Source organism: Gopherus flavomarginatus, chromosome 12, assembly GCF_025201925.1.
Source record: "Gopherus flavomarginatus isolate rGopFla2 chromosome 12, rGopFla2.mat.asm, whole genome shotgun sequence".
In the NCBI taxonomy this organism is placed as follows: domain Eukaryota; kingdom Metazoa; phylum Chordata; order Testudines; family Testudinidae; genus Gopherus; species Gopherus flavomarginatus.
In genome coordinates, this window is record NC_066628.1 from 6676170 (window position 1) to 6698207 (window position 22038).

The following is a 22038-nucleotide window of genomic DNA, read 5'->3' on the forward strand; positions in this document are numbered from 1 at the left end:
AGAGGGACCTCACAAGTGCTTGGACTGTGGGAAAAGTTTTATATACAGGTCCAACCTTTTTAGTCATCAGGTAGTCCATACAGAAGAAAGCCCTCATAAATGCTTGAACTGTGGGAAAAGTTTCAAGCGAAGATCAGACCTTGTTAATCATCAGGCAATCCACACAATAGAGAGACCCCACAAGTGCTTGGACTGTGGGAAAAGTTTCAAGCGGAGATCAGACCTTGTTAATCATCAGGTAGTCCACAGAGGAGAGAGAGCCCATAAGTGCTTGGACTGTGGGAAAAGTTTCATACGGAGGTCAAAGCTTGTTAATCATCAGGCAATCCACACAGGAGAGAAACCGCATAACTGCTTCGACTGTGGGAAGAAATGTGTAACGAAGTCAGCACTTCTTAAACATCTGGCAATCCACACAGGACAGAGACCCCATAAGTGTTTGGACTGTGGGAAAAGTTTCAAGCAGAGATCAGACCTTGTTAATCATCACGGGATCCACACAGGAGAGAGACCCCACAAGTGCTTGGAATGTGGGAAAAGTTTCATACGGAGGTCAAAGCTTGTTAATCATCAGGCAGTCCACACAGGAAAGAGATCCCACAAATGCTTGCGCTGTGGAAAAAATTTCATACACAGGTCAAGCCTTGTTAATCATCAGGCAATCCATACAGGAGAGAAACCCCATAAGTGCTTGGACTGTGGGAAAAGTTTCTTACAGAGGTCATACTTTGTTAAGCATCAGGTAGTCCACTCAGGAGAGAAACCCCATAAGTGCTTGTACTGTGAGAAAAGTTTCATACAGAGGTCAGACCTTGTTAAACATCAGGCAATCCATACAGGAGAGAGACCCCATAAGTGCTTGGAATGTGAGAAAAGTTTCATACGGAAGTCAGACCTTGTTGAACATCAGGCAATCCACACAGGAAAGAGACCCTATAAGTGCCTGGACTGTGGGAAAAGTTTCATGCGGAGGTCAGACCTTGTTAAACATCAGGCAGTCCACACAGGAGAGAGACCCCATAAGTGCTTGGACTGTGGGAAAAGTTTCAAACGGAGGTCAGGCCTTATTGATCATCAGTCAGTCCACACAGGAGAGAAACCCTATAAATGCCTGGACTGTGGGAAAAATTTCACACGGAGATCAGTCCTGGTTAAACATCAGAGAATCCACACCGGAGAGAGACCCCATAAGTGCTTGGAGTGTGGGAAAAATTTCAGAGAGAGATCACACCTCATTAAACATGGGAGAATCCACACAGGATCTAGACTTCTGTGACACGTGACAAGAAAAGGTTAAATAGCTTGCATGTAGTTGACTCAGGCCTGGTCTACACTAGTCTGTTATTTCTGAATTAGACGAGTTAATTAAAAAAAAATGATTCCATCCAGACGACCAAACTGCTTTTTTCTATTTTAAGGGCTGTTTAATCCGATTTCTGTATTCCACCTCGGCAAGCGGACTAGCTCTTAAATCGAGATCGCAATCCCGGGTTAAAGGTATTGTGGATGCAATTCGACGTTATTGTCCTCGGGGAGCTATTCCAGAATGCTCCCTTGTGACCGCTCTGGACAACACTCTTGTTAGGATATTGATATTCAGGCCTGTCTGCAAAGGCCTATACTGTAAGAATGTAGATGTATTCTTATCACTTAGCTAGTTACAGAGGTATAGAAGAAAGAATCAGAATCACTGTCTGCCAGGGTAAGGGCCTCCTCTCACTGTGACAGTCTGAGGCCTGGTTCTTAGGCTAAAGCCTTCAGCTAAGCAGCAGAGGCAGCCATAAGCTGGGAATTGTATGGTCACATCCTCACATTCCAAACTAGTCATATTGAAATAAGGTGTTATTGGGCTGTTAGGAATACAATCCTGTCCTGATAGTCCTGTCACCTCCAGAGAAAGGGAAGAGCCTAGAAGATGTAAAAGGAATCTTCTTTTGATAGCATCCTGTCTGGCAAGAACTCACTTATCAATAGCTGGGGTATGAAATCCTCATTTCTGTATTGTTCTATCACTGTAGTCTCCACTTCCCTTTTGTTTGTCTGTATAATTACTGTCTAGTTTTGTGATTGTGTCTGTGTGCTGTATAATTAGTTTTGTTGAGTGGAAACCAATTAAGGTGCTGGGATATAATTGGTTAAATAACCATGTTACAGTATGTTAGGACTGGTTAGTTACATTTCAGTAAAATGATTGGTTAAGGTATAGCTAAGCAGAAGTCAATTTTTACTATGTAGTCTGCAGTCAATCAGGAAGTAAGGAGGGGAATGGGAACAGGGACTCGGGGTGGCGGGCTTGGAATCGTGTTTTGCTAAGTGATTTTGCACTGATAGGGCCCAGCTGAATGCGTGGAGGCAAACAATTGCGGAGTCCCGTAAAGCATTACAGGAACTCGAAGAGAGGAGGGATGCACGTGATGAGAGCAGGCAGGATGCTATGGTCAAGCTCATGGGGGAGCAAACAGACATGCTCCACTGTATGGTGGATCTAATGCGAGAAAGGCCCCAAAGGGGAAACTTGGGGACTAGCAATCACTCTGCTAACGGGAGGTTGGGGGATCAGAAACTGTTCCCTGCAGGCTATACGCTCCAATCCCCTCATCCCCAGCCACACCCCAGAGCCTGCACCTGTAACCAGAGCCCTCATGCCCCGGCCCCCCCTGCCCTGAGCCCCCTCCCACACTACAGTAGTTTTGCCCACTCCAAACTGATTCCCGACTGTAGCTGTCAGGAGTTGAAAGCTTTCACAGTGCTATGGCCACTTGCTTCTCATCTATGAGGGCTGCTCTCATTTTGGTGTCTTTGCGCTTCAGGGCAGGGGACAACAAGTCACAAAGTTCCATGAAAGTGGCCCTACACATATGAAAGTTTCGCAGCCACTGGGAATCATCCCAGACATGCAACACTGTGTGGTCCCACCAGCCTGTGCTTGTTTCCCAGGCCCAGAATTGGCATTCCATGGCATGAACCTGGCCTAATGCCACCATGATCTCGCAATCGCCACATGCCATGTCCAGGAATGTCTCTGTCCATGTCCTCATCAGTATAGTAATTGCACTGTCATCGCTTCCTCGCCCAGTTTTGCAGGTACTGCACATACTGCTGGATAATGCATGAGGTATTTACAATGGTCAAAACTGCAGCAGAGATCTGAGTGGGCTCCATGCTTGCCGCGCAATGGTGCCTGCATGGGTAATCCTGGAAAAAGGGTGTGAGATGTAGGAGAGCTGTTTGGTTCAAGATGGCTGATAAAAGGCCGTAAGTGGTTGTCTTCTGTAGCTTTCACAGGTTTGGGAAGCTTTCTAGAGCTACAAGAGCGGGAAAGCAGAGTTTGCCATGGAAGCGTGAGCCACGTTTGCGGTGGAAGCTGAGCAGCTCAGTTCACGATGGCCAAAAAACGGCGGGGAATTGTTACCGTCTGTAGCTTGCATGCGAGCCCAGGACAGACAACATGGAAAAATTAGCTAGCGATGCAAGAGTGGGAGAGCAGAGTTTGTGGCGGAAGCTGTGCTACTCAGTTCACGGTAGCCAAAAAAAGGCGGGAAATGGTTAGATAAAAGAGTAGCTAGAAAGACATGAGGACATGTGAGGTGGATTCAGTACCAAGAGACAGGCAGTGCACCATACTGCACTGTCTGCTGGCAGTATGGCATTTGCCATAGCTTTCATGGAGGGAGGAGCGAGTGATGACACACACCCAGAAACACCCACAAGAATGTTTTTGCCCCATCATGTACTGGGAGCTTAACCCACAATTCCAATGGGCGATGGAGACTGCGGGAACTGTGGGATAGCTTCCCACAATGCACCGCTCCGACATTTGATGCTAGCCTTAGTACTGTGGACACACTCTGCCGAATTCACGCACTTTAGTGGGGACACACGATACCGAATGTATAAAATCACTTCTGAAAATCTGAATAGAATAAGTTTGAATTAATTTTGTACTGCAGACGTACCCTCAGATCAGGCCTTGTTCCACATCAGGCAAGCCATACAGGAGAGAGACTTTATAAAGGCCTGGCATGTCAGAAAAGCTTCAGTAATAGAGAACCATAGAGGTATGCGCTGGGCTCCCCTACTTACCTGGTGCTGTTGTCTGCAGGGGGAGTGTCCCTGGGGGCTGGTAACTCCTCATCTCCCCAAATCCCCCAGGGCACTGGGCACTGGGGGAGTCCAATGTTAAGGGACCAGGGCTTTGGGTTCTGGGGAGGACACTGGGGATTGAATGGTTGGGGTTGGTGGAGCTGGGAAGCAGAGGGAGCTGGATGCTGGGCTATCGAGTGTTTGAGGATCATGGGATAAAAGCCAAGGGAGAGCACAGGGGTAGAGAGGTGCTGCCTCTCCTCACTCATCCCCTCTGCCCCTTCTCCATGCCCCCTCTGCATTCAGACAGCACCAAGAGGGACTGATTCCCACAGGGACTATTGTCAGAGGCCTGGAGATCCTCCCTCTGCCTTCACAGCATCAGCCTTCGAAGTTCTGGCTATGCTAGGAGGTGTGGTTGGGATTAGCCAGCAGACCTCTGTGACCCTCCACCAGATTTCCTAGTGTAAACTCACTCTAAGCATCTTATGTGCTCTGACCAGTGTTCCCTCATTTTTTTTACATCCATGTGCAGAATGAATTTGGTTCTGTGCACCAGTATGTGACACGTCATCTCCATACTGGTGCACAGAACAAAATTCATGTGGTGGAGGTGAGGCTGAGGGGTTTGGAGTGTGGGAGGCGGCTGGGGGCTGGGGCCTGAGGGCTCTGGTTGCAGGCACAGGCTCTGGTGTGTGGCTGGGGATGAGGGGAGTGGAATGTATAGCCTGCAGGGAACAGTTTCTGATCCCCCAACCTCCCGTTAGCAGAGTGATTGCTAGTCCCTGAGTTTCCCCTTTGGGGCCAGATTGTCTCATTCCCAGATAGTCTCGCATTACACCAGGCCATGCTAAAAAACATTTAGCTTTTGTACATTTTACCCCTTATGCACCAGAATTAACTAGATGCTAAAAAAGTGGGGAGCAGGGACAGTAAAATGGGGTGTTTTAGCTTTTCTGCTATTTCAGGGCAATGGAGTGAGTGCGAGAGATTCCCTCCTTCCCCTGTCACTGTGGCACTCCACCCTCGACACAGCAGGCTCTGTCCCAGCCATGGAAAGTTTAACCTGTCTCCGTTCTATCCGTCCATCTCCCAAGGTGTCATTACCACCGTGTCCTTGGCTCTCCATGCTTAGGGGTCACAGCTTTGATGTCTATGGTCTTAGGTCAGACTCCTGAGTGCTGGAGAAGGAATCATAGACCTGAGAGTGGGCAGGGAAATCTCAATGAGCTTCAAAGCACAGTTTGACCTTCAGATTTTATAGCCCTGTTTCCATCTATGGGTAAAATCGCTTCCCGGCTTTATCTAGGTTTAATCTAGATCAGTCGTCCCCAACGCGGTGCCCGCGGGCGCCATGGCATTTATGTGCACCCACCTAGTGACAGGGTGTGAAAATAGTGCCCAGTTGGGGAGAGAAGCCGCGGCCCCGTGTCTGTCAGGGATGGAGAACTCCAGGGCCGCAGGCTGCGGGCTCCAGGGCTCTCTGTCCCCGGCAGGTGCGGGGCCGTGGCTTCTCTCCGCGCTGCCCAGAACTGCCAAAGCTTGGAGCGGCAGAGAGTCAGAGCCGGCCCTGCCGCTAGGACCCAGGAGCAGCCGGGAGGCGGCTGTGGGGCAGCGAGCGCTGGGCTCCGGCCCGGCAGCAGGAAGTGACTCGCAGCCGCTGCGGTGACTCTGGCTCCCAGGCTCCTGGCGAGATCCCCGAGCCCCGGCGGCTGGTGCTGGGAGCCCGGAGCCCTGGCTGCAGCCGGGAGAGGGGAATCTCCAGCAGGGCCCTTCCCGCTGCTCCCCAGGAGCCTCTCCCAGGGCAGAGCCCCCAGCCCGGCCCGGCCCCTGCCCCGGGGGGCCCCGCTCGGGGGGAAGGTGAGAGAGACCCGCCCCCGCCCCATCACCCCCGGGCTGCAGGGGGAGGTTTGTCCCCAGGCTGCTCCCAGCGGAGCTGGCTGCGATTCCCGCCCGGGGCCCGGGAAAGCTGCCGCCAGCCCCAGTGGGGGCGGGGCGGGGGGAGCCATATGAGGGGGGGCAGAGCGGAGGAGGCGTAAGAGGGGCGGGGATGTGTGGGGATGGAGCGGGAACAGGGATGTGGGGGGACAGGAAGTGGGTGATGGGCTTGTAAGAAACAGGATGGGGGGGCAGGGCGGTGGGGCGATGCAGGGAGATCAGGCTTCAGGGGGGTTTTAGGGGGCTGATGGGAACGAGGCTGCAATGGAGGGAAATGGGGTGTGTGGGGAGGGGAGGCTGGGGGGAGACTGTGAGAACAAGAGGAGACCGGCTGGGGAAGGGAGAACCAGGGGGCAGGGAGCATTGGGGGTAGGGGGCTGGGGACTATCCCCACAGGGCTCAGAAACTACAAGGCAAATATCCAGATGTTCCCCCCACACACACACCCCTTCCCTGGGCTCTGCTCACACCAACCCCTGAGCCGCTGCCTGCAGATGAGTGGGAGAGACCTGGGGGAAAGGGCTGTGGCCAGGCAGGAAAGTGATGCTGCACAAAGGGCCCCTTTCAGAGACCAGCTGGTGAGTTTGTACTGGACGGGAGGCAGGGCTGCCCAGGGGGAGCAAATGGGGCAATTTGCCCCAGGCCCTGCAAGGGCCCCCACAAGAATGCTCCGGCCCCACCTCTGTCTTCCCCCATCCCCCGGTACTTCAGTGCTCCACGTCCAGGAGCGGCCCTGGACAGAGCTGAAGCGACGTGGCTCCAGCGGGGCCTGAGCTCCTCCTGGCAGAGCCACGTGGTAAGGAGAGGGGACTGTGAGCTCCGGTATCGCCGGCCAGGCCACGGCAGCGCTGTCCAGGGCCGCTCCTGGACGCGGCGCTCTGAAGCTCCGAGAGAGGGGAGTGGCGGGGGTAATCCAGGAGCGGCCTGAGCTCCTCCCCACTCAGAGCCACCTGGTAAGGGGGCAGGGCTGCAAGCTCTGGGCCAAGTGTTGGGAGCTCAGGCCCCACTGGAGTTAGTTCGCTGCAGCTCTGTCCAGCAGGGCCGCTCCTGGACGCGGTGCGCTGAGGCTCTGGGAGAGGGGGGAGGCGGGGGTAAGCAGCATGGTAAGGGGGACAGGGAGGTTGGATAAGGGGCAGGAAATCCCGGGGGCAGAGGTTCGGGGGGAGCGGTCAAGGGACGGGGAATGAGGGGTTGGATTGTGGGCATTCTGGGGGTCTGTCAGGACTCAGGGGGCAGGGGGTTGGATAGGGGTTGGGGCAGTCAGGTGACAGGGAACAGGGGAGGTTGGTGGAGGGTAGGGTCCCGGGGTGGTGGTTGGGGAGGGGGTCTCGGGTGGGCAGTGAGGGGACAAGGAGAAGGATGGGTCGGGGATTTTGAGGGGGGCAGTCAGGGGGCAAGAAGTGGATGGGGGTCGGATAGGGGGCAGGGCCAGGCTGTCTGGGGAGGCACAGCCTTCTCTACCCTAAAGCTCATTCAGCAGTTTGACGCTTGCAGACAGCTATTTAACACAAAGAGCCAAGCGGTTATCTTTTCCATGGGGGAGAGACCATGTGAGAAGAGCAATATCCTACACCACCTACCTCCTTCCCAACCCTACCAAGAGAGACCCCCCCTCCCCTGCATTCCCCAAGGTTCCAGAGGGGTTAATTCAGGGTTCTCAAACTTTTGTACTGGTGACCCCTTTCAATAGCAAACCTCCGAGTGTGACACCCCCCCCCCCCTTATAAATATATTTTAAAAGTATTTTAAATTGAACACTATTATAAATGCTGGAGACAAAGCAGGGTTTGAGGTGGAGGCTGACAGCTTGCGACCCCCAGTAATAACCTTGTGACCCCCTGAGGTTAATTTAACTTTAGCACCTTGTGTCCATTCACATGCATGTGCTATTTTGAGCATTTCAGTTTTCACAACATAGGCTCATCCCAGATTCTGGAACAAGCTCAAATGCTCAGTTCATGGAGTTTGTACATAAGCTGTACTAAAGACAAACCCACGGTAACCGTCTCCAGTTTGTGAGGGACCCCATGGAGCCAGTCTCTAGGAAACAGATACATTCATGGAGGTTAAGTCCATTAATGGCTATTAGCCAGGATGAGTAAGGAATGGTGTCCCTAGCCTCGTTTGTCAGAGGGTGGAGATGGATGGCAGGAGAGAGATCACTTGATCATTGCCTGTTAGGTTCATTCCCTCTGGGGCAGTTGGCATTGGCCACTGTCGATAGACAGGATACTGGATGGACCTTTGGTCTGACCCAATATGGCCATTCTTATGTTCTAACCTAAATGAACCCAAAGTTATGGAGACAGATATGAGTCGAGGAAGCCAGCAGAGTATCAGAAACCTGGAAAAATCTCTGACTGGATGGGCTCAGGCGTTTGGTCACAAGCTGAGGTGGTTCAAAAATTTTGGATATTTTTTAAGCAGAAATTTTTTATTGTTTCTTTAAACAAACATAGCAAGCATCAAATATTTGGCCACACACTTCTGCAACCCCAAACCATGTTCAGGTTTTGGCAGACTAATTTCAGCTTTTCAATTAAACAAACCACAACATATTTTGAAGGAAAGTAGACATTGTCCGTGATTTTTTTTTCTGCTTTTTAAAAAACCCCTAGTTTTCGATCCAAAAAAAGTTTTGACAGAAAATATTTGTCCAACCCTTTTAATGAGCTTTAGTGCCTTTTAGCATTAGTTGATGCTGAGAACCAGTGATACCTTGTAAAGGTGACCTGAAAAGAAGTTTTCACAAAACTGGGTTTGTGCTGAGATGTGGAAGGTTTTTAAAAGTTTATTTTTCCCAGGGCTGCCGGTTGTGTGCGTGGGGACAAGTGGGGCAATTTGCCTCAGGCCCCGCAGAGGCCCCCACGAGAATACAGTATTCTATAGTATAGCAACTTTTTTTATGGAAGGGACCCCTGAAATTGCTCTGCCCCAGGCCCCCTGAATCCTCTGAGCGGCCCTGACAGGAAGAGCGTTCCTTGTGTGTCGGCGAGTCCCAGAGCTGTTGCCCTCACAGACTCAGTCAGGATCAACCCCCTCTTAGCAGTGGCAGTGGGTGATCTAGCTAGTAAGTGCAAAGGCCCAGGACAATGGGGCACTCACCAGTTCTCCCAGGGCAAGGGAAGAAGATAAAAAGCACTGCATGGGGAGTAGGGGGGAGGGATGAGAGGGAGTTAGAGGGGCTGACACAACATGGCCAGGGGGAATCCCCCAAAGTGGCACCTTCGGTTCTGCTCTTTTTCCAGCATGTGGCTCAGAGACGCTGTTACTGGGAGGGTTTATTGGTGCCCCGGTGGGTTCAGTTCTGCCAGGAGGGGCCTGGCCTGGGTTCTAATAAACTAAATGGGTTTCTTGCCAGTGTGGCAAGAGTCCAGCGTGTCTGTCTGCAGGGAGAGAGCCTGGGCGGAATCAGGGTGTGACATGGACTGAAGCCCCTTCTGTAACCTCCCCCATAGCCCCTCTCGCCCTGACAGGCTGAGGAATCACGTCCACATTTAACTCCAGTTCATCCCGTCGTGCAGGAGGTGGGGAAGGGAAATGGCTGTGATGGAGCCAGCTCAGGTAGGGGATCTTCAGGGAGGGGCTGGGCACGGGGAGGGAGAGGCAGGGCGGAAACAGGGTGCGATAAAAATACTGAGCAGGCCTATTGGCAGTGGGGAGGGGGGAACATTCCCCCATTTCTCAGATCTGAAACAAACTCCCCGTGCAGGGCTTGAAAAACTGACCAGACTCCCAGTGCTGGAGCCTGACCCCACTGGCCCAACTCTGCTGTGAAATATGAAGGGAAGCTGTTGGGATTCCTGTTCCTGTCCTCAGCTCAGAGCTCGGCTTCCTGTGCCAGCCTGTGGCTGGCAGGTGTGTGGGAAATGAGAAGACCCTGCCCTGCTCCGTGTGCTGGAGGGGACAAGGAGCTCTCACCTTCTCCCACCCCATGAAGCCTTCTGGCTGCTCTGAGCAGAGTGCGGGTGAGAATCTGCTTCTCCGACCTTCCCAGAGCTTCCGTGATTGTTTGTTTTCTTTTTCTTTCTTCCTGTCCTGTGAATATTGGGACTGTGGCTGGGGCAGCAGATGCTGAGTGGGGGACTTTTGTTGTTTCAGATGCCAGTGACCTTCGAGGAGGTGGCTGTGTATTTCACCCAGGAGCAGGGGGCTCTGCTGGACCCCGCTCAGAAAGACCTCTACAGGGACGTCATGCGGGAGAACTATGAGGCGGTGACCTCACTGGGTAAGCAATTCCCATCCCCTCAGTTAGTCGAAGCCATGCAGCGCTTTAATGGGACAGTGTGGTCGCGTGCCAGCACTGGGACGGAGCTGGTAAACCACCTCCATGAGCAAGTTTCAGTGCAGTAACTTGCTACTGTAGACAAGGCCTTAGTAGTGTATCTCATAAGTGAGCACCTGTACACACTGTGTGGCTAGTGCCGTTGTGTTGTTAATTTCAGGCACACCAAATACATTCATATTTAGAGATGTTTTCAAAGCTTGGGCTTGCTTTAATTGGAACTCCACACTTCTTACTCCTTGCTTGGATAATGTACCAAAAACGTTATCACATGTGTCTGAGTAGCCCCCAAAATCTTACCCAAGGCTGACATTTTTCCTTGTAACATCTCAGTATCAAATGAGTTTAAAACTCCAGTTCCAGCACCAATTGCCACCTACAATGTATTCTCTTATACTTCTTTAATTGTGTCTACTCTCGTCTCCCCATGGTTGTCGCCAAGCTTGTAATAGAGGTACGGTCTATGGCGTACGCTGCAGATGTTGTGCACTCATGTTTATTTTGGTTCTTTCCAACTGGATTGTTTGGTCCACAATAGTCGAGGCTTTAATTATTTCTCCCCTTCTATGTGGGTGTTCATCTGCAATTATTCTTGGTGCAATCTTATATCCCTGAAAATATCCTCCCTCATTAATTTTTCTAAAGCAACTCAGTCTTATCATTATGGAAGAATCCACCATTATATCATATTCCCATAATTTGAGAGCCATTGACTCATTCCATCCCACGTGAATATTAGCCACTTCTTGTTCATGGGTCACGTCTAAGGTGACTACATCAAATCCCAAACTCCAAAAGGTATGTTTCAGAGTGCTCACATTCAGACTATTTTCATCATAAAATGAAAAAAAGATAATTTGAGAGATACCTATCTCATAGAGCTGGAAAGTTTGAAAGGTCATTGAGTCCAGCCCCCTGCCTTCACTAGCAGGACCAAGTACTGATTTTGCTCCAGATCCCTAAGTGGTCCCATCAAGGATTGAACTCACAACCCTGGCTTTAGCAGGCCAATGCTCAAACCACTGAGCCATTCCTTCTCCTGTCATAACTAAATCTAAACATTAGTCGACCTTCCTCTCTTTGTATGAACAAATATCTCCGTGGCTCTTCCAAATTGATCGTAAGTATTTCCATCTCACATTTTTTCCATCTTCCCACCATATTTTAAATTTTGCCTCAAAAGGTTTCTCTTCACATATAGTTTTGTTTGGTCCTGTTTTTCCCATTCTGGCCCACGAGTTGTCAAATGTGTTATCTCCTTTGCTCCATACCTCCATCCTAGAGGTGCTCCCATATGTATATCCGCCTACCCCTAAATTCCCCCAAATATTCAAAAAATGTATTTGTGAGAAAGAAACGTGGGGGGAGATACCACGTGAAGAACTAATTTCAGTAAGTGTACGTGGGTGAGAGCATGCAGGGAGATACCACACGGTGTTATTGTAACAATGTTTAGAACACTCTTTAAGACAGAGGTGGGCAAACTACAGCCCGCGGGACCGTCCTGCCTGGCCCCTGAGCTCCTGGCCCAGGAGGCTAGCCCCTGGCCCTTCGCCTGCTGTTCCCCCTCCCCCGCAGCCTCAGCTCGCTCGCGCCGCCGCAATGCTCTGGATGGTGGGGTTGCGAGGTCCTGGGGCAGCGCAGCTGCACAGCCCGGCCTGACCCGGTGCTCTGTGCTGCGCGGTGGCGGCGTGGCCTGGCTCCAGCCTGGTGGTGCAGCTGTAGGGCCGCCAGCCACCAGTGTTCTAGGCAGTGTGGTTAGGGGGCAGGGAGAAAGGGAGGGTCGGATAGAGGGCAGGGGAGTTCGGTGTGGTGGTCAGGGGGCGGGGATGTGGATAAGGGGCGGGGTGGTTGGGGGAGGAACAAGGGGTTGAATAGAGGCAGGAGTCAGGGGGGCAGTCAGGAAGGAGAGGGGGTTGGATGGGGCAGCAGCGGGCAGTCAGGGGCAGGGGAGGTTGGATGGGGCAAGGGTCCCAGAGGGTATGTCAGGGAACAGGGGGGTTGGATGGGGCAGGAATCCTTGGGAGGGGGGCACATAGGAGGTGAGGGGTGGGCCATGAGCCCCTCCCCTAACGAGCCCTCCATACAATTTACGAAACCCGGTGCGGCCCTCGGGCCAAAAAGTTTGCCCACCCCTGGTTTAAGAAGAGAAGTAAAAGGGTGGAGAAGGAGGCAGCCAAGTGGACTGAAGTGAAGCCCCTTCTCTGTTAGAGAAGCAGATCACTGCATTTGGGACGTGCCCGTGGATGCAGCAGAACCTGATGTAACAACTGACGCTTTAGGAAATACGTCTGAGAAATACGTCCAGCTGTGCAAGCCTAAGGGAGTAAATAGCAAACGGCCATAGTGTGGCTGTTGTGGCAGGCTGCAAAAAGGGTAATTGCATGTAAAGGGGAAAATCTGTGTGGAGATACAGGCAGTACAAGAGAATTAGAAAACTCGCCAAGAACATTTGGAGCGAGGCCGGCACAGAAAATGCAAACTCAGATAGAACAAATGAGGAAACAAAACAGGGAATTGGAAAAGAAAATGGTGGATTGGGAAAAGATTCAGGCAGACAAAGATCAATTGGAAAATCAAGTGGTAAGGTTGAAATAGTTAATTTGAGAACTCACTGAGGAAGAGGAGACTGCAAGTGCTTCTCACAGTTGGTGCCAGAAAACCATAGCAACCTGGAGGAACCAGGTGAGAATGAGGGAACCGCAAGTGGCCTCTGTATGTCAAACAAAGAATGGAGATTTGGATTTTAATGGAGCCATCCAGTGTGGAGAGGATTCAGAGGACCAACGTGGGGGTCAAGAGAAGAGGGAACTTACCATATATACTCGTTCATAAGCCCAATTTTTTTAGTAAAAAAGGGAAGCACCAGAGAAGGGGGTTGGCTTATGAACGGGTATAGAGAGGGAGAGGTGGGACACAGCCCCTACCCCCAACAGGGGGGGCAAGGAGAGGCAGCACAGCCAGAAAGGAAGAGGCAGGGCCAGGATCTCCCTGCTTCTGGCCACACCTCTCTCCCCCCAACCTCCAAAGCAGCTCCAGCCAGGCCAGAAACATCCTCCCCTGGCCCTTCCCAGACAAGATGGGAAGGGATGGAATGGGGAAGATTGTGGGAGTCCCGGGCTAGGGGCGGGGTCGTGTGGAGGGTGGTCACAGGGGTTACTCCCCTGACCTCCAGCTTCTCCCTCCCAAAAGAATTTCCCCACGAGTTGATGTCCCAGCCCGTCAGGGTAGGCAGCTGGCGTGCTGGGACTCTTTGTTTACTTAGGTTTACCTCCGTGCCTGCGGACGCTCGAGGTAAACAAAGCCTCACCAGTGGCTTATCCTGATGGCTCGGGAGCCAGAGTTTGCTCACCCCTGAATTATAGGGTCAGCTTATGAATGGGTCATAAAATCGTTCAATTTTTACTTATCCATCTTGGGGGGATCGGCTTATAAATGAACCAGCTTATAATCGAGTATATATGGTAATTGGCCTTGAGATGGGCTTTATACTAAACTGAGGGAAGAAATAAAAAATTGGCCGAGAGAGCCTAAGCCAGAAAAGTCTGTAGCAGCGTTAGAATGGAGATCAACTGTTAACGATGCAGTGGGAGAAATACAGTCAGAAGAGACATGAATAATTCCTGCAAATGCGTCAGATTTACAGTTGAGGGCAAAGTCATTAGGTCCAGTGAATATGAAAAATCTGTCTGCGTGCTGGTACAGTGGGCAGATTTAGGTGGAACGGAGAATTTAAATATGAGAGAATGTTATAAATTGATCAGGGCAGCTGCCACCTGAGAGATTAGACAAGCAGTAGATTGAGCGAAAAATGCTTTGGAGAGGCAGCCAGAAGCATGCCGGCTCGTGCCGCGATTTATTATGCTGTTAGGGAAAGAGATAGATCAAAGACCCTTGAAGGATTTATCCAGTGCAGATTACATGAAGCCTGGGGATTCGCCCAGGGATTACCTGTTGAGGAGAATAACATTGGGGTTATTGGCTGGGGAAAGGGGTGGGTGCGATTCTGTGGCCTGCATTGTACAGGAGGTCAGACTAGATGATCATAGTGGTCCCTTCGCACCTTGAAGTCTATAGGTCTATAACCGGTGACTAACTCCACCGCAGAGATTGCCAGACATATCACAGCTGATTCTTTGATGGCCATTGATTTGAATCAGAGAGAATTTTGGAATGATGTGTGTCAAGGTTCCTCCCCCACTCTGAACTTTAGGGTACAGATGTGGAGACCTGCATGGACACTTCTAAGCTTAATTACTAGCTTAGATCTGGTAACACTGCCACCATCCAGAAATTTCAGTATCTGGAACACTTCCTGTCCCCCAAAACCTTCCCCTCCCTGGGCAGCCTTGAGAGGCTTTTTCACTAAGTTCCTGGTGAACACCGAACCAACCCCTTGGATCTTAACACAAGGAGAATTTAACCATCCCCCCTCCTTTCCCCCACCAATTCCTGGTGAGTCCAGATCCAATCCCCTTGGATCTTAAAACAGGGAAAAATCAATCAGGTTCTTAAAAAGAAAGCTTTTAATTAAAGAAAGAAAGCTAAAAATCATCTCTGTAAAATCAGGATGGAAAATACTTTACAGGGTAATCAGATTCATATAGCCCAGAGGAAAACCCTCTAGCCTTAAGTTCAAAGTTACAGCAAACAGAGGTAAAATCCTCTCAGCAAAAAGGAACATTTACAAGTTGAGAAAACAAAAATAAGACTAACACGCCTTGCCTGGCTGTTACTTACAAGTTTGAAACATGAGAGACTGATTCAGAAAGATTTGGAGAGCCTGGATTGACGTCTGGTCCCTCTTAGTCCCAAGAGCGAACAACCCCCAAAACAAAGAGCACAAACAAAAGACTTCCCCCCAGCAAGATTTGCAAGTATCTTGTCCCCTTATTGTGTTGTTACCATATGTCCTCCTAACGGAAAGAGAAGAGCATGAATGCCCACTTCCAGCAACTGAATCAACGTTAGTTGAAGACGCATCCCCGGTAGATGAAGTGTTACGCCTTGGAGAAAAAGAGGTTTGGTTCACAGATGGTCATTCGTACCATGAAAGACGTAAGCAGTATATGGGTGATGCTGCTGTGCAAACTAATGGGGAGACTCTCTGGATCCATGGGCATGACTTCAGCCCAGGCAGCAGAGATCAGCGCTCTTAGGCCATGTCTACACTGGCGTGTTACAGCGCAGTAACTTGCTCGCTGGGGTGTGAAAAAACACCCTTCCCCAAGTGCAGTAAGTTTGCGCCCTGTAACGCGCCAGTGTAGACAGGCTCCCGGCGCTTGGCGCTATTCCCCTCGTTGAGGTGGATTACATACAGTGCAGGGAGAGCTCTCTTCCGAGCGCTCGGGGGTGGCCACACTGTCAGATCAAAGCGCTGCTGCGGGAGCACTTTGAGGATTCTAGTGTAGACTTGGCCTTAGTGTTTTGCTTAAACAGACAAAATAATGTTGTACTTTGCCTTTATGTCTATGTGGATTCAGACTTTGTGGTACAGGTACTGTTACGCTGGATTTGGCTTTGGGAAAAGAGCCATTGGGAAACAGCTGAGGGGGAAAATTTGGTCCAAAAGGAAAACTGGAAATTTATCCATGATTGGTGGAAAGAACACCTGGGAAAATTAAAAGTAAGACGTACTAAGTCATCAAAAGGGAGAAGGGGATGAAAAATGTCAGAATAATAAAGTGGCTGCTTTAGCTATATTAGCAAAAAAAGAAACCTTTGAGGGTTATGGTAGTTACTAGAGCTCACGCCATAAAACAGGAGGCTGAACCTAAAGATGGGGAACCTGGAGTATGAAAGGGGATTATGCAGTAAATAAGGAAACAGGAGAGGTAACGTGAGTACCTGATAAACTTCAAAGAGAAGAGATCATTAGCCTGTGTCAGTCTATGGCCAGCTGCGGAATAAAAAATACTCTCAGGAAAAAACAGATTGGAAAACGGTCTAAGGTGTGAGAGGATGCAGAAAAATTGGTTAAAAATTGAATAAGATGGGCAGCAGTTGAAAATAGACCACCAAATTTGGGATTCTTCTGGCACCAAAGAGTTGTAGGGCCGTGGAGTAGAATACAGGCTGATTATATTAAGACCCAAAGGGGGAATCAGTATTTATTAGTGATGGTAAAAAGAATAGGTCCTTGTGGCACCTTAGTCCTATAACATATTACATGGATATATGGATTATATATGTACATATCCCAACATAGCCTGCCTCTCCCAAGGGGGCTCAGTGACCTTGCTCCCATCCTCTGGAATTGAATTATCTCTCAGCACGGGGACAGGTTCTGCTCATGGAATGCCCTTTGTGACAAGTAGTCTCTCAATACTCTGTGCACCCTGATCTGGTCTGATTTCACCCTGTGTATAGGATTTCCCATTCCCAAACCTGACCTGATCGCACAGCTGGAACAAGGGGAAGAGCCGTGGGTACCCGATCTCCAGGCCAGTGAGGAAAGAGAGGTCCTGAGATGCACCTGCACAGGTGAGGACTGCCACAGAAACCGTCTGGGGAATGAAGGCAAAAGTTGATAATCCCAAAAATATGGTGTAAGGCTGCGTCTACACTACAGCATAAAATCGAAATTACTAAAACCGGTTTTATAAAACCGATATTATAAAATTGATTTCATGCGTCCACACTAGGGCACATTAATTCGGTGGTGTGTGTCCATGGTCCTAGGCTACCATCGATTTCCGGAGTGGTGCACTCTTGGTAGCTACATTAAAGGAATGAGACCAATAACTTCGATTTCTGTCCACACTAACCCTAAATCGATATAGTAATATCGATTTTAGGGTTACTCCTCTCGTTGTGGAGGAGTACAGAAATCGATTTTAAGAGCCCTTAAAATCGATTTAAAGTGCCTTGTAGTGTGGACGGGTACAGAGTTAAATCGATTTAACACTGTTCAACAAGGGGACGGCTGCAGTCAGCAGATATCGCTCACTGTTTTCCACCCGTCCTTTTAGATGCAGGAGTTTCCTTCACAGATTTCTTCCCTGTGAGTGTTTAGGTGGGATCTGGAAGCAGAATCCAATTGCTGATGCTTTGCAACTTTCCTTTGTTGGGTTTTCCCTCTGCCTGTTCCTCTTTCTCCCCAGCACAACTACTCCTGTCTGGATTGTCTCTCTCTCCCAGCAGGTGCTGAGAGAGTCGGTGAGAAGGAAGAGGGGAATCATCATGAGGAAGATCCTGAGGAAGTGGAACAACAGTGCACATTTATGGGAAGAGCTGAAGGGAATTTTTCCCAGTGCTGGGAAGAGGGGGAAGCCTGGGGAAATTGGCACAGGTTAGAGAGGCTGATGGGAAACCACCCAGGGAAGGAAGTGGATGAATCTATTAACTGTGGGATCGGAGATAAGGATCCCACAGCCCAGTGGACAAATCCCAAGAAAGAGAAACCCTACCACTGTCTACAGTGTGGGAAAGGATTCATTGTGAGATCACAGCTTGTTACAAATCAGACAATCCATGCGGGAGAGAACCCCCTTCAATGGTTGGTCCCCGGGAAAATCTTCAATATCTGCTCAGACATTAATTACCATGGGAAAAACCACATAGGAGAGAAATCCTATCAATGCCTCGAGGGTGGGAACTGTTTGAATTCAGCACTAATTACACATCAGATAAACCACACAGGAGAGAGACCCCAAAAGTGCTTAGACTGTGGGAAAAGTTACACACAGCAATCAGACCTTGTTAAACATCAAGCAATCCACATAGGAGACAGACCCCACAAGTGTTTGGATTGTGGGAAAAGTTTCAGAAACACATCAGACCTTGTTAGACATCAGGCAATCCACACAGGAGAGAGACCCCATAAGTGCTTAGACTGTGGAAAGAGTTTCACACAGCGATCATATCTTGTAACACATCAGAGGATCCACACAGGAGAAAGACCCCATAAGTGCTTGGACTGTGGGAAATGTTTCATATGGAGGTCAGAACTTGTTAAACATCAGAGAAGCCACACAGGAGAGAAACCCCATAAGTGCTTAGACTGTGGGAAATGTTACACACGGCGGTCAGGCCTTGTTTCACATCAGGCAATCCACACAGGAGAGAGACCCCATAAATGTTTAGACTGTGGAAAAAGCTTTATACGGAGGTCAGTCCTTGTTAGACATCAGGCAATCCACAGAGGAGAGAAATCCCATGAAGGTGTGCACTATGGGAAAGGTTTCATACATAGGTCAAACCTTGTTAAACATCAGGCAATCCACATAGGAGACAGACCCCACAAGTGCTTGGACTGTGGGAAAACTTTCAGAAACACATCAGACCTTGTTAAACATCAAGCATTCCACACAGGAGGGAGACCCCATAAGTGCTTAGACTGTGGGAAAAGTTACATACGAAGTTCAGAGCTTGTTAGACATCAGAGAACCCACACTGGAGAGAGACCTCATAAGTGCTTAGACTGTGGAAAGAGTTTCACACAGCGATCATATGTTGTAACACATCAGAGGATCCACACAGGAGAGAGACCCCATAAGTGCTTGAACTGTGGGAAAAGTTTCATATGGAGGTCAGACCTTGTTAAACATCAGGCAATCCACACAGGAGAGCGACCCCATAAGTGCTTAGACTGTGGGAAAAGTTACACACGGCGTTCAGACCTTGTTAGGCATCAGGCAATCCACACAGGAGAGAGACCCCATAAGTGCTTAGACTGTGGAAAAAGCTTCGTACGGAGGTCAATCCTTGTTAGACATCAGGCAAACCACACAGGAGAGAAATCCCATAAGTGCTTAGATTGCGGGAAAAGTTTCATATCGAGGTCAGAACTTCTTAAGCATCAGAAAATCCACACAGGAGAGAGACCTCACAAGTGTGTGGACTGTGGGAAAAGCTTCATACGGAGATCAGCCCTTGTTAAACATCAGAAAATCCACACAAGAGAGAGACCTTATAAGTGTTTGGACTGTGGGGAAAGTTTCAGAATCCCATCATCCCTTGTTTTACATCACAGATTCCACACAGGAGAGAGATCCCACAATTGTTTAGTCTGTGGAAAAGGTTTCATCTGTAGGTCACACCTTGTTAGACATCAGAGAATCCACACAGGCGAGAGCCCCCACAGTGCTTGGACTGTGGGGAAATTTCTCGCAGAGATCACATCTCATTGAACATGACAGAATCCACACAGGATCTAAACTCCTCGGACACAGAAACAGAAAGTGTTAAGGAAATTGCATGTAATTGACCTAGATTCAACCTTTAGAGACGTTACAAAAATGTGTGTCCTCCTGAGATAAACTAGAGGTTGGAAAGGTAACGGTGTATTGTTAAAGACATGGAAGAAAATGGTAACTGTAGTAGTCTCTGTTTAGCTGTATCTTGTTAGAGGTTAACAATGGAAATAAACAGTTCCTGTCTAGGGCTCTATTCTGTGAATTCAGAAATCAAAAGGGAACATTAACATTTAGACAAAACTTGGCTGTATTAATGTCATTGTTCGTCTCCTGAAAGTTTGTGGTAAACTGTCTATGAACTGCTTTATGGAGAATCACCTCGTGTTAATCCATGTTATTAATTACCAGTGATGTTTAGGAAATAGAAGGTTACTTCACAAGCCTGTTGTTCAGCCAAGACGTGCTGTCGAGATGCTGTAAAAATGATCCTTTCTTCTCTGATCTGCCCAAGCGTTATTCGGGGTTTTAGCGAGGGAGTGTGAGTCGGAAGTCGAACATCTCCAGTCCCATCTGGAACGCCCTGACATTGACATTGGACTGGAACTTGATGAAATGATTCTGTGAAGGACTCTTTGCAATTCTAAAGCATCATCTCTACAGTGAAACTGACCTAAGGACTCGATGCATCTCTGTATGGATAATAATCGTTTAAGCAGCACACTCTCTCTTTTCTTCTTTTAATAAATCTTAGTTGAGTTAATAAGAACTGGCTGCAAGCATGTATTTGGGTAAGAGCTGAAATATTCCTTCACTTGGTGGATAGTGTATTGGATCCTTTGGGATTGGTGGAACATCGTAATGTGATGAATAAGATTTTCAGTTATCCCCGTAATGTTTTGAGGATTGTCGGCCCCATTCTTTGCAGTTTGCCCTAATGGAGCAATCTCAGTGTGGCCCCCGGGACCCTGATAACAACTTCATAAATGCTTTGTGTGTGGGGAAAGTTTCATTCACCATTGTGTCTCCCTAGTCCCAGCTGATGAGGGAGGGATGCCCTGCATTTCCCCAGCCCACTTCGGCTGGTGGGGAAACATCCGTGCAGCTCGCAAGCTGCCACAAATGGAGGGTGGTTGGGAGTCCGCCAATGGTCCCTAGTCCTTGCAGGCCCACGGCTCCCCACTCTTCCTGGGCACTGGGGATTGCCCCGCGGTTCCCTACTACCCGCGGGCCTTGTGGAATCCCTCAGTTCCCAAGTCACCATGCATGCTTGGCACCTCTGGAGTCCCCCGCTGATGAGGGAATCCCAAGCAACTCCTTAGGGGCCGGGTACGTTGGGGAATTTCCCTGGGGGCAGGGAGGAAATGGGTCCCCAGTCCTCATGAGTGGGGGTGGGGGGAATTCCCTGTTGCTCCCCAGTCCCTCCCAGGCTTTGGGGAATTCCCTGCAGCTCCCCAGGCCCTGAAGATGGGGGAGAAATCCCCCCCAAACCTCTCCAGAGGCAACGGCGTTGGGAATCCCCCTCTGGAATCTGTCTCCAGCTCCCAAGTGCAAAGTACAGGGAGGAAGTCCTTTGAAGCTCCCTATTCCCCATGGATGTGGGGGAATCCAGTCTCTGAGGGCATTTATTCTTTTTGGTTCACCACTCTGGCTGCCCTGTAGGGGACGGAGGAGGGGAGTGCCCTGCAGCAAACTAGGCAGGGCAGCCCGCATCCTTCCGTCCCCGCCGACAGGAGCAGCGCAAAGCCCTCCTGGCAGATGGTGTGGTGGGAGGGGCCACACCTGCTGAAGCCCTGGCCGCCCCCCTTCTCTCTCTCTCCCCCCTCCCTTTTCCCCCGCTAGACCAGACACGCACTCCGCTGCATGTCTGCAGCACAGGGAGTCTCCCTGCACCTTGGCTCCGGCCGCCTGGCAGGGTTGTTTTTTTTCTGGTTTGCCGCTCTGCCCACCCCGCAGGTGACTAGTGGTTTTGTTTTTTGTTTGGAGCAGCAAAAAAGTCCTGGCCCTGGGGAATGACCCTATGGAGGCTGGGGAAATGCAGGGCCTTCCCCCCATCACCGGCGGCTGGTGTCAGAGCGATGGGGGAATCCCCCCAGTCCCAAGGACTAGGGATCTCTGAGTCACTCTCCTCCCAGACTGGGGTGCAGCTGCAGATTCCTACCTCGTCCACACTGGCTGGGCAGCTGTGGGTTATTCACCCGCGCCTGGGGCAACTGGAGGTCCTGCGGGGGAGTGTAGTCACGAGGCATTTCCCCTGTCTGCAGGGGCTAAGGAACCACAATGGCTGAATGAAACTTTCCACACAGGCATTTCAGAACTTGTGACCAGGGTCCCAGGGGGCCACACTGACATTGCTCGATTAGGGCAAATGGCAAGGAATGGGCTGACAATCCTCAAAACTGGTGGATATTCCATTATATACGGCTACAGGATGAAATGAATTCCAACTTATTCTGCTCAAATTTTTGGAAGTGATTTTATACATTCGGTGCTGTGTGTCCCCACTAAAGCGCGTGAATTTGGCAGAATATGTTCACAGTACCTAGGCTGGCGTCCAGTGTCGGAGCCGTGCACTGTGGGACGCTATCCTGCAGTCCC

At 50.0% G+C, this 22038-nt stretch overlaps 2 protein-coding genes and 1 long non-coding RNA gene across 5 annotated transcripts in view; 2 read left to right on the forward strand and 1 right to left on the reverse strand.

Moving 5' to 3' along the window:
• Positions 1-22038, forward strand: part of LOC127033267 (zinc finger protein 850-like) — a 165220-nt gene that overhangs the window by 113115 nt on the left and 30067 nt on the right. The window contains exon 14 of the mRNA XM_050921115.1: positions 553-1056. Within this exon, the coding sequence (XP_050777072.1) occupies positions 553-1056 (504 nt within the window). The remainder of the gene's footprint in view (positions 1-552; positions 1057-22038) is intronic.
• On the reverse strand, positions 44-990 carry LOC127033381 (uncharacterized). 3 transcript variants are annotated; one of them, XR_007769068.1, is made up of 3 exons: positions 896-990; positions 476-559; positions 44-139 (listed from the first exon to the last, which is right to left on the reverse strand). It is a non-coding gene; the product is annotated as an uncharacterized LOC127033381 (long non-coding RNA). The 3 variants fall into 3 exon arrangements; XR_007769066.1 differs by lacking the exon at positions 896-990 and adding an exon at positions 812-891 and having other exon boundaries at positions 476-643; XR_007769067.1 differs by lacking the exon at positions 896-990 and adding an exon at positions 812-891 and having other exon boundaries at positions 128-223; positions 476-643.
• LOC127033360 (zinc finger protein 251-like) lies at positions 7723-20209 on the forward strand. Its single transcript, XM_050921399.1, has 5 exons — positions 7723-9585; positions 10123-10249; positions 16676-16789; positions 17447-17597; positions 19852-20209. The coding sequence occupies exons 1-5, from the start codon at positions 9562-9564 to the stop codon at positions 19859-19861; spliced, it is 426 nt and encodes a 141-aa protein (XP_050777356.1). The 5' UTR covers positions 7723-9561; the 3' UTR covers positions 19862-20209.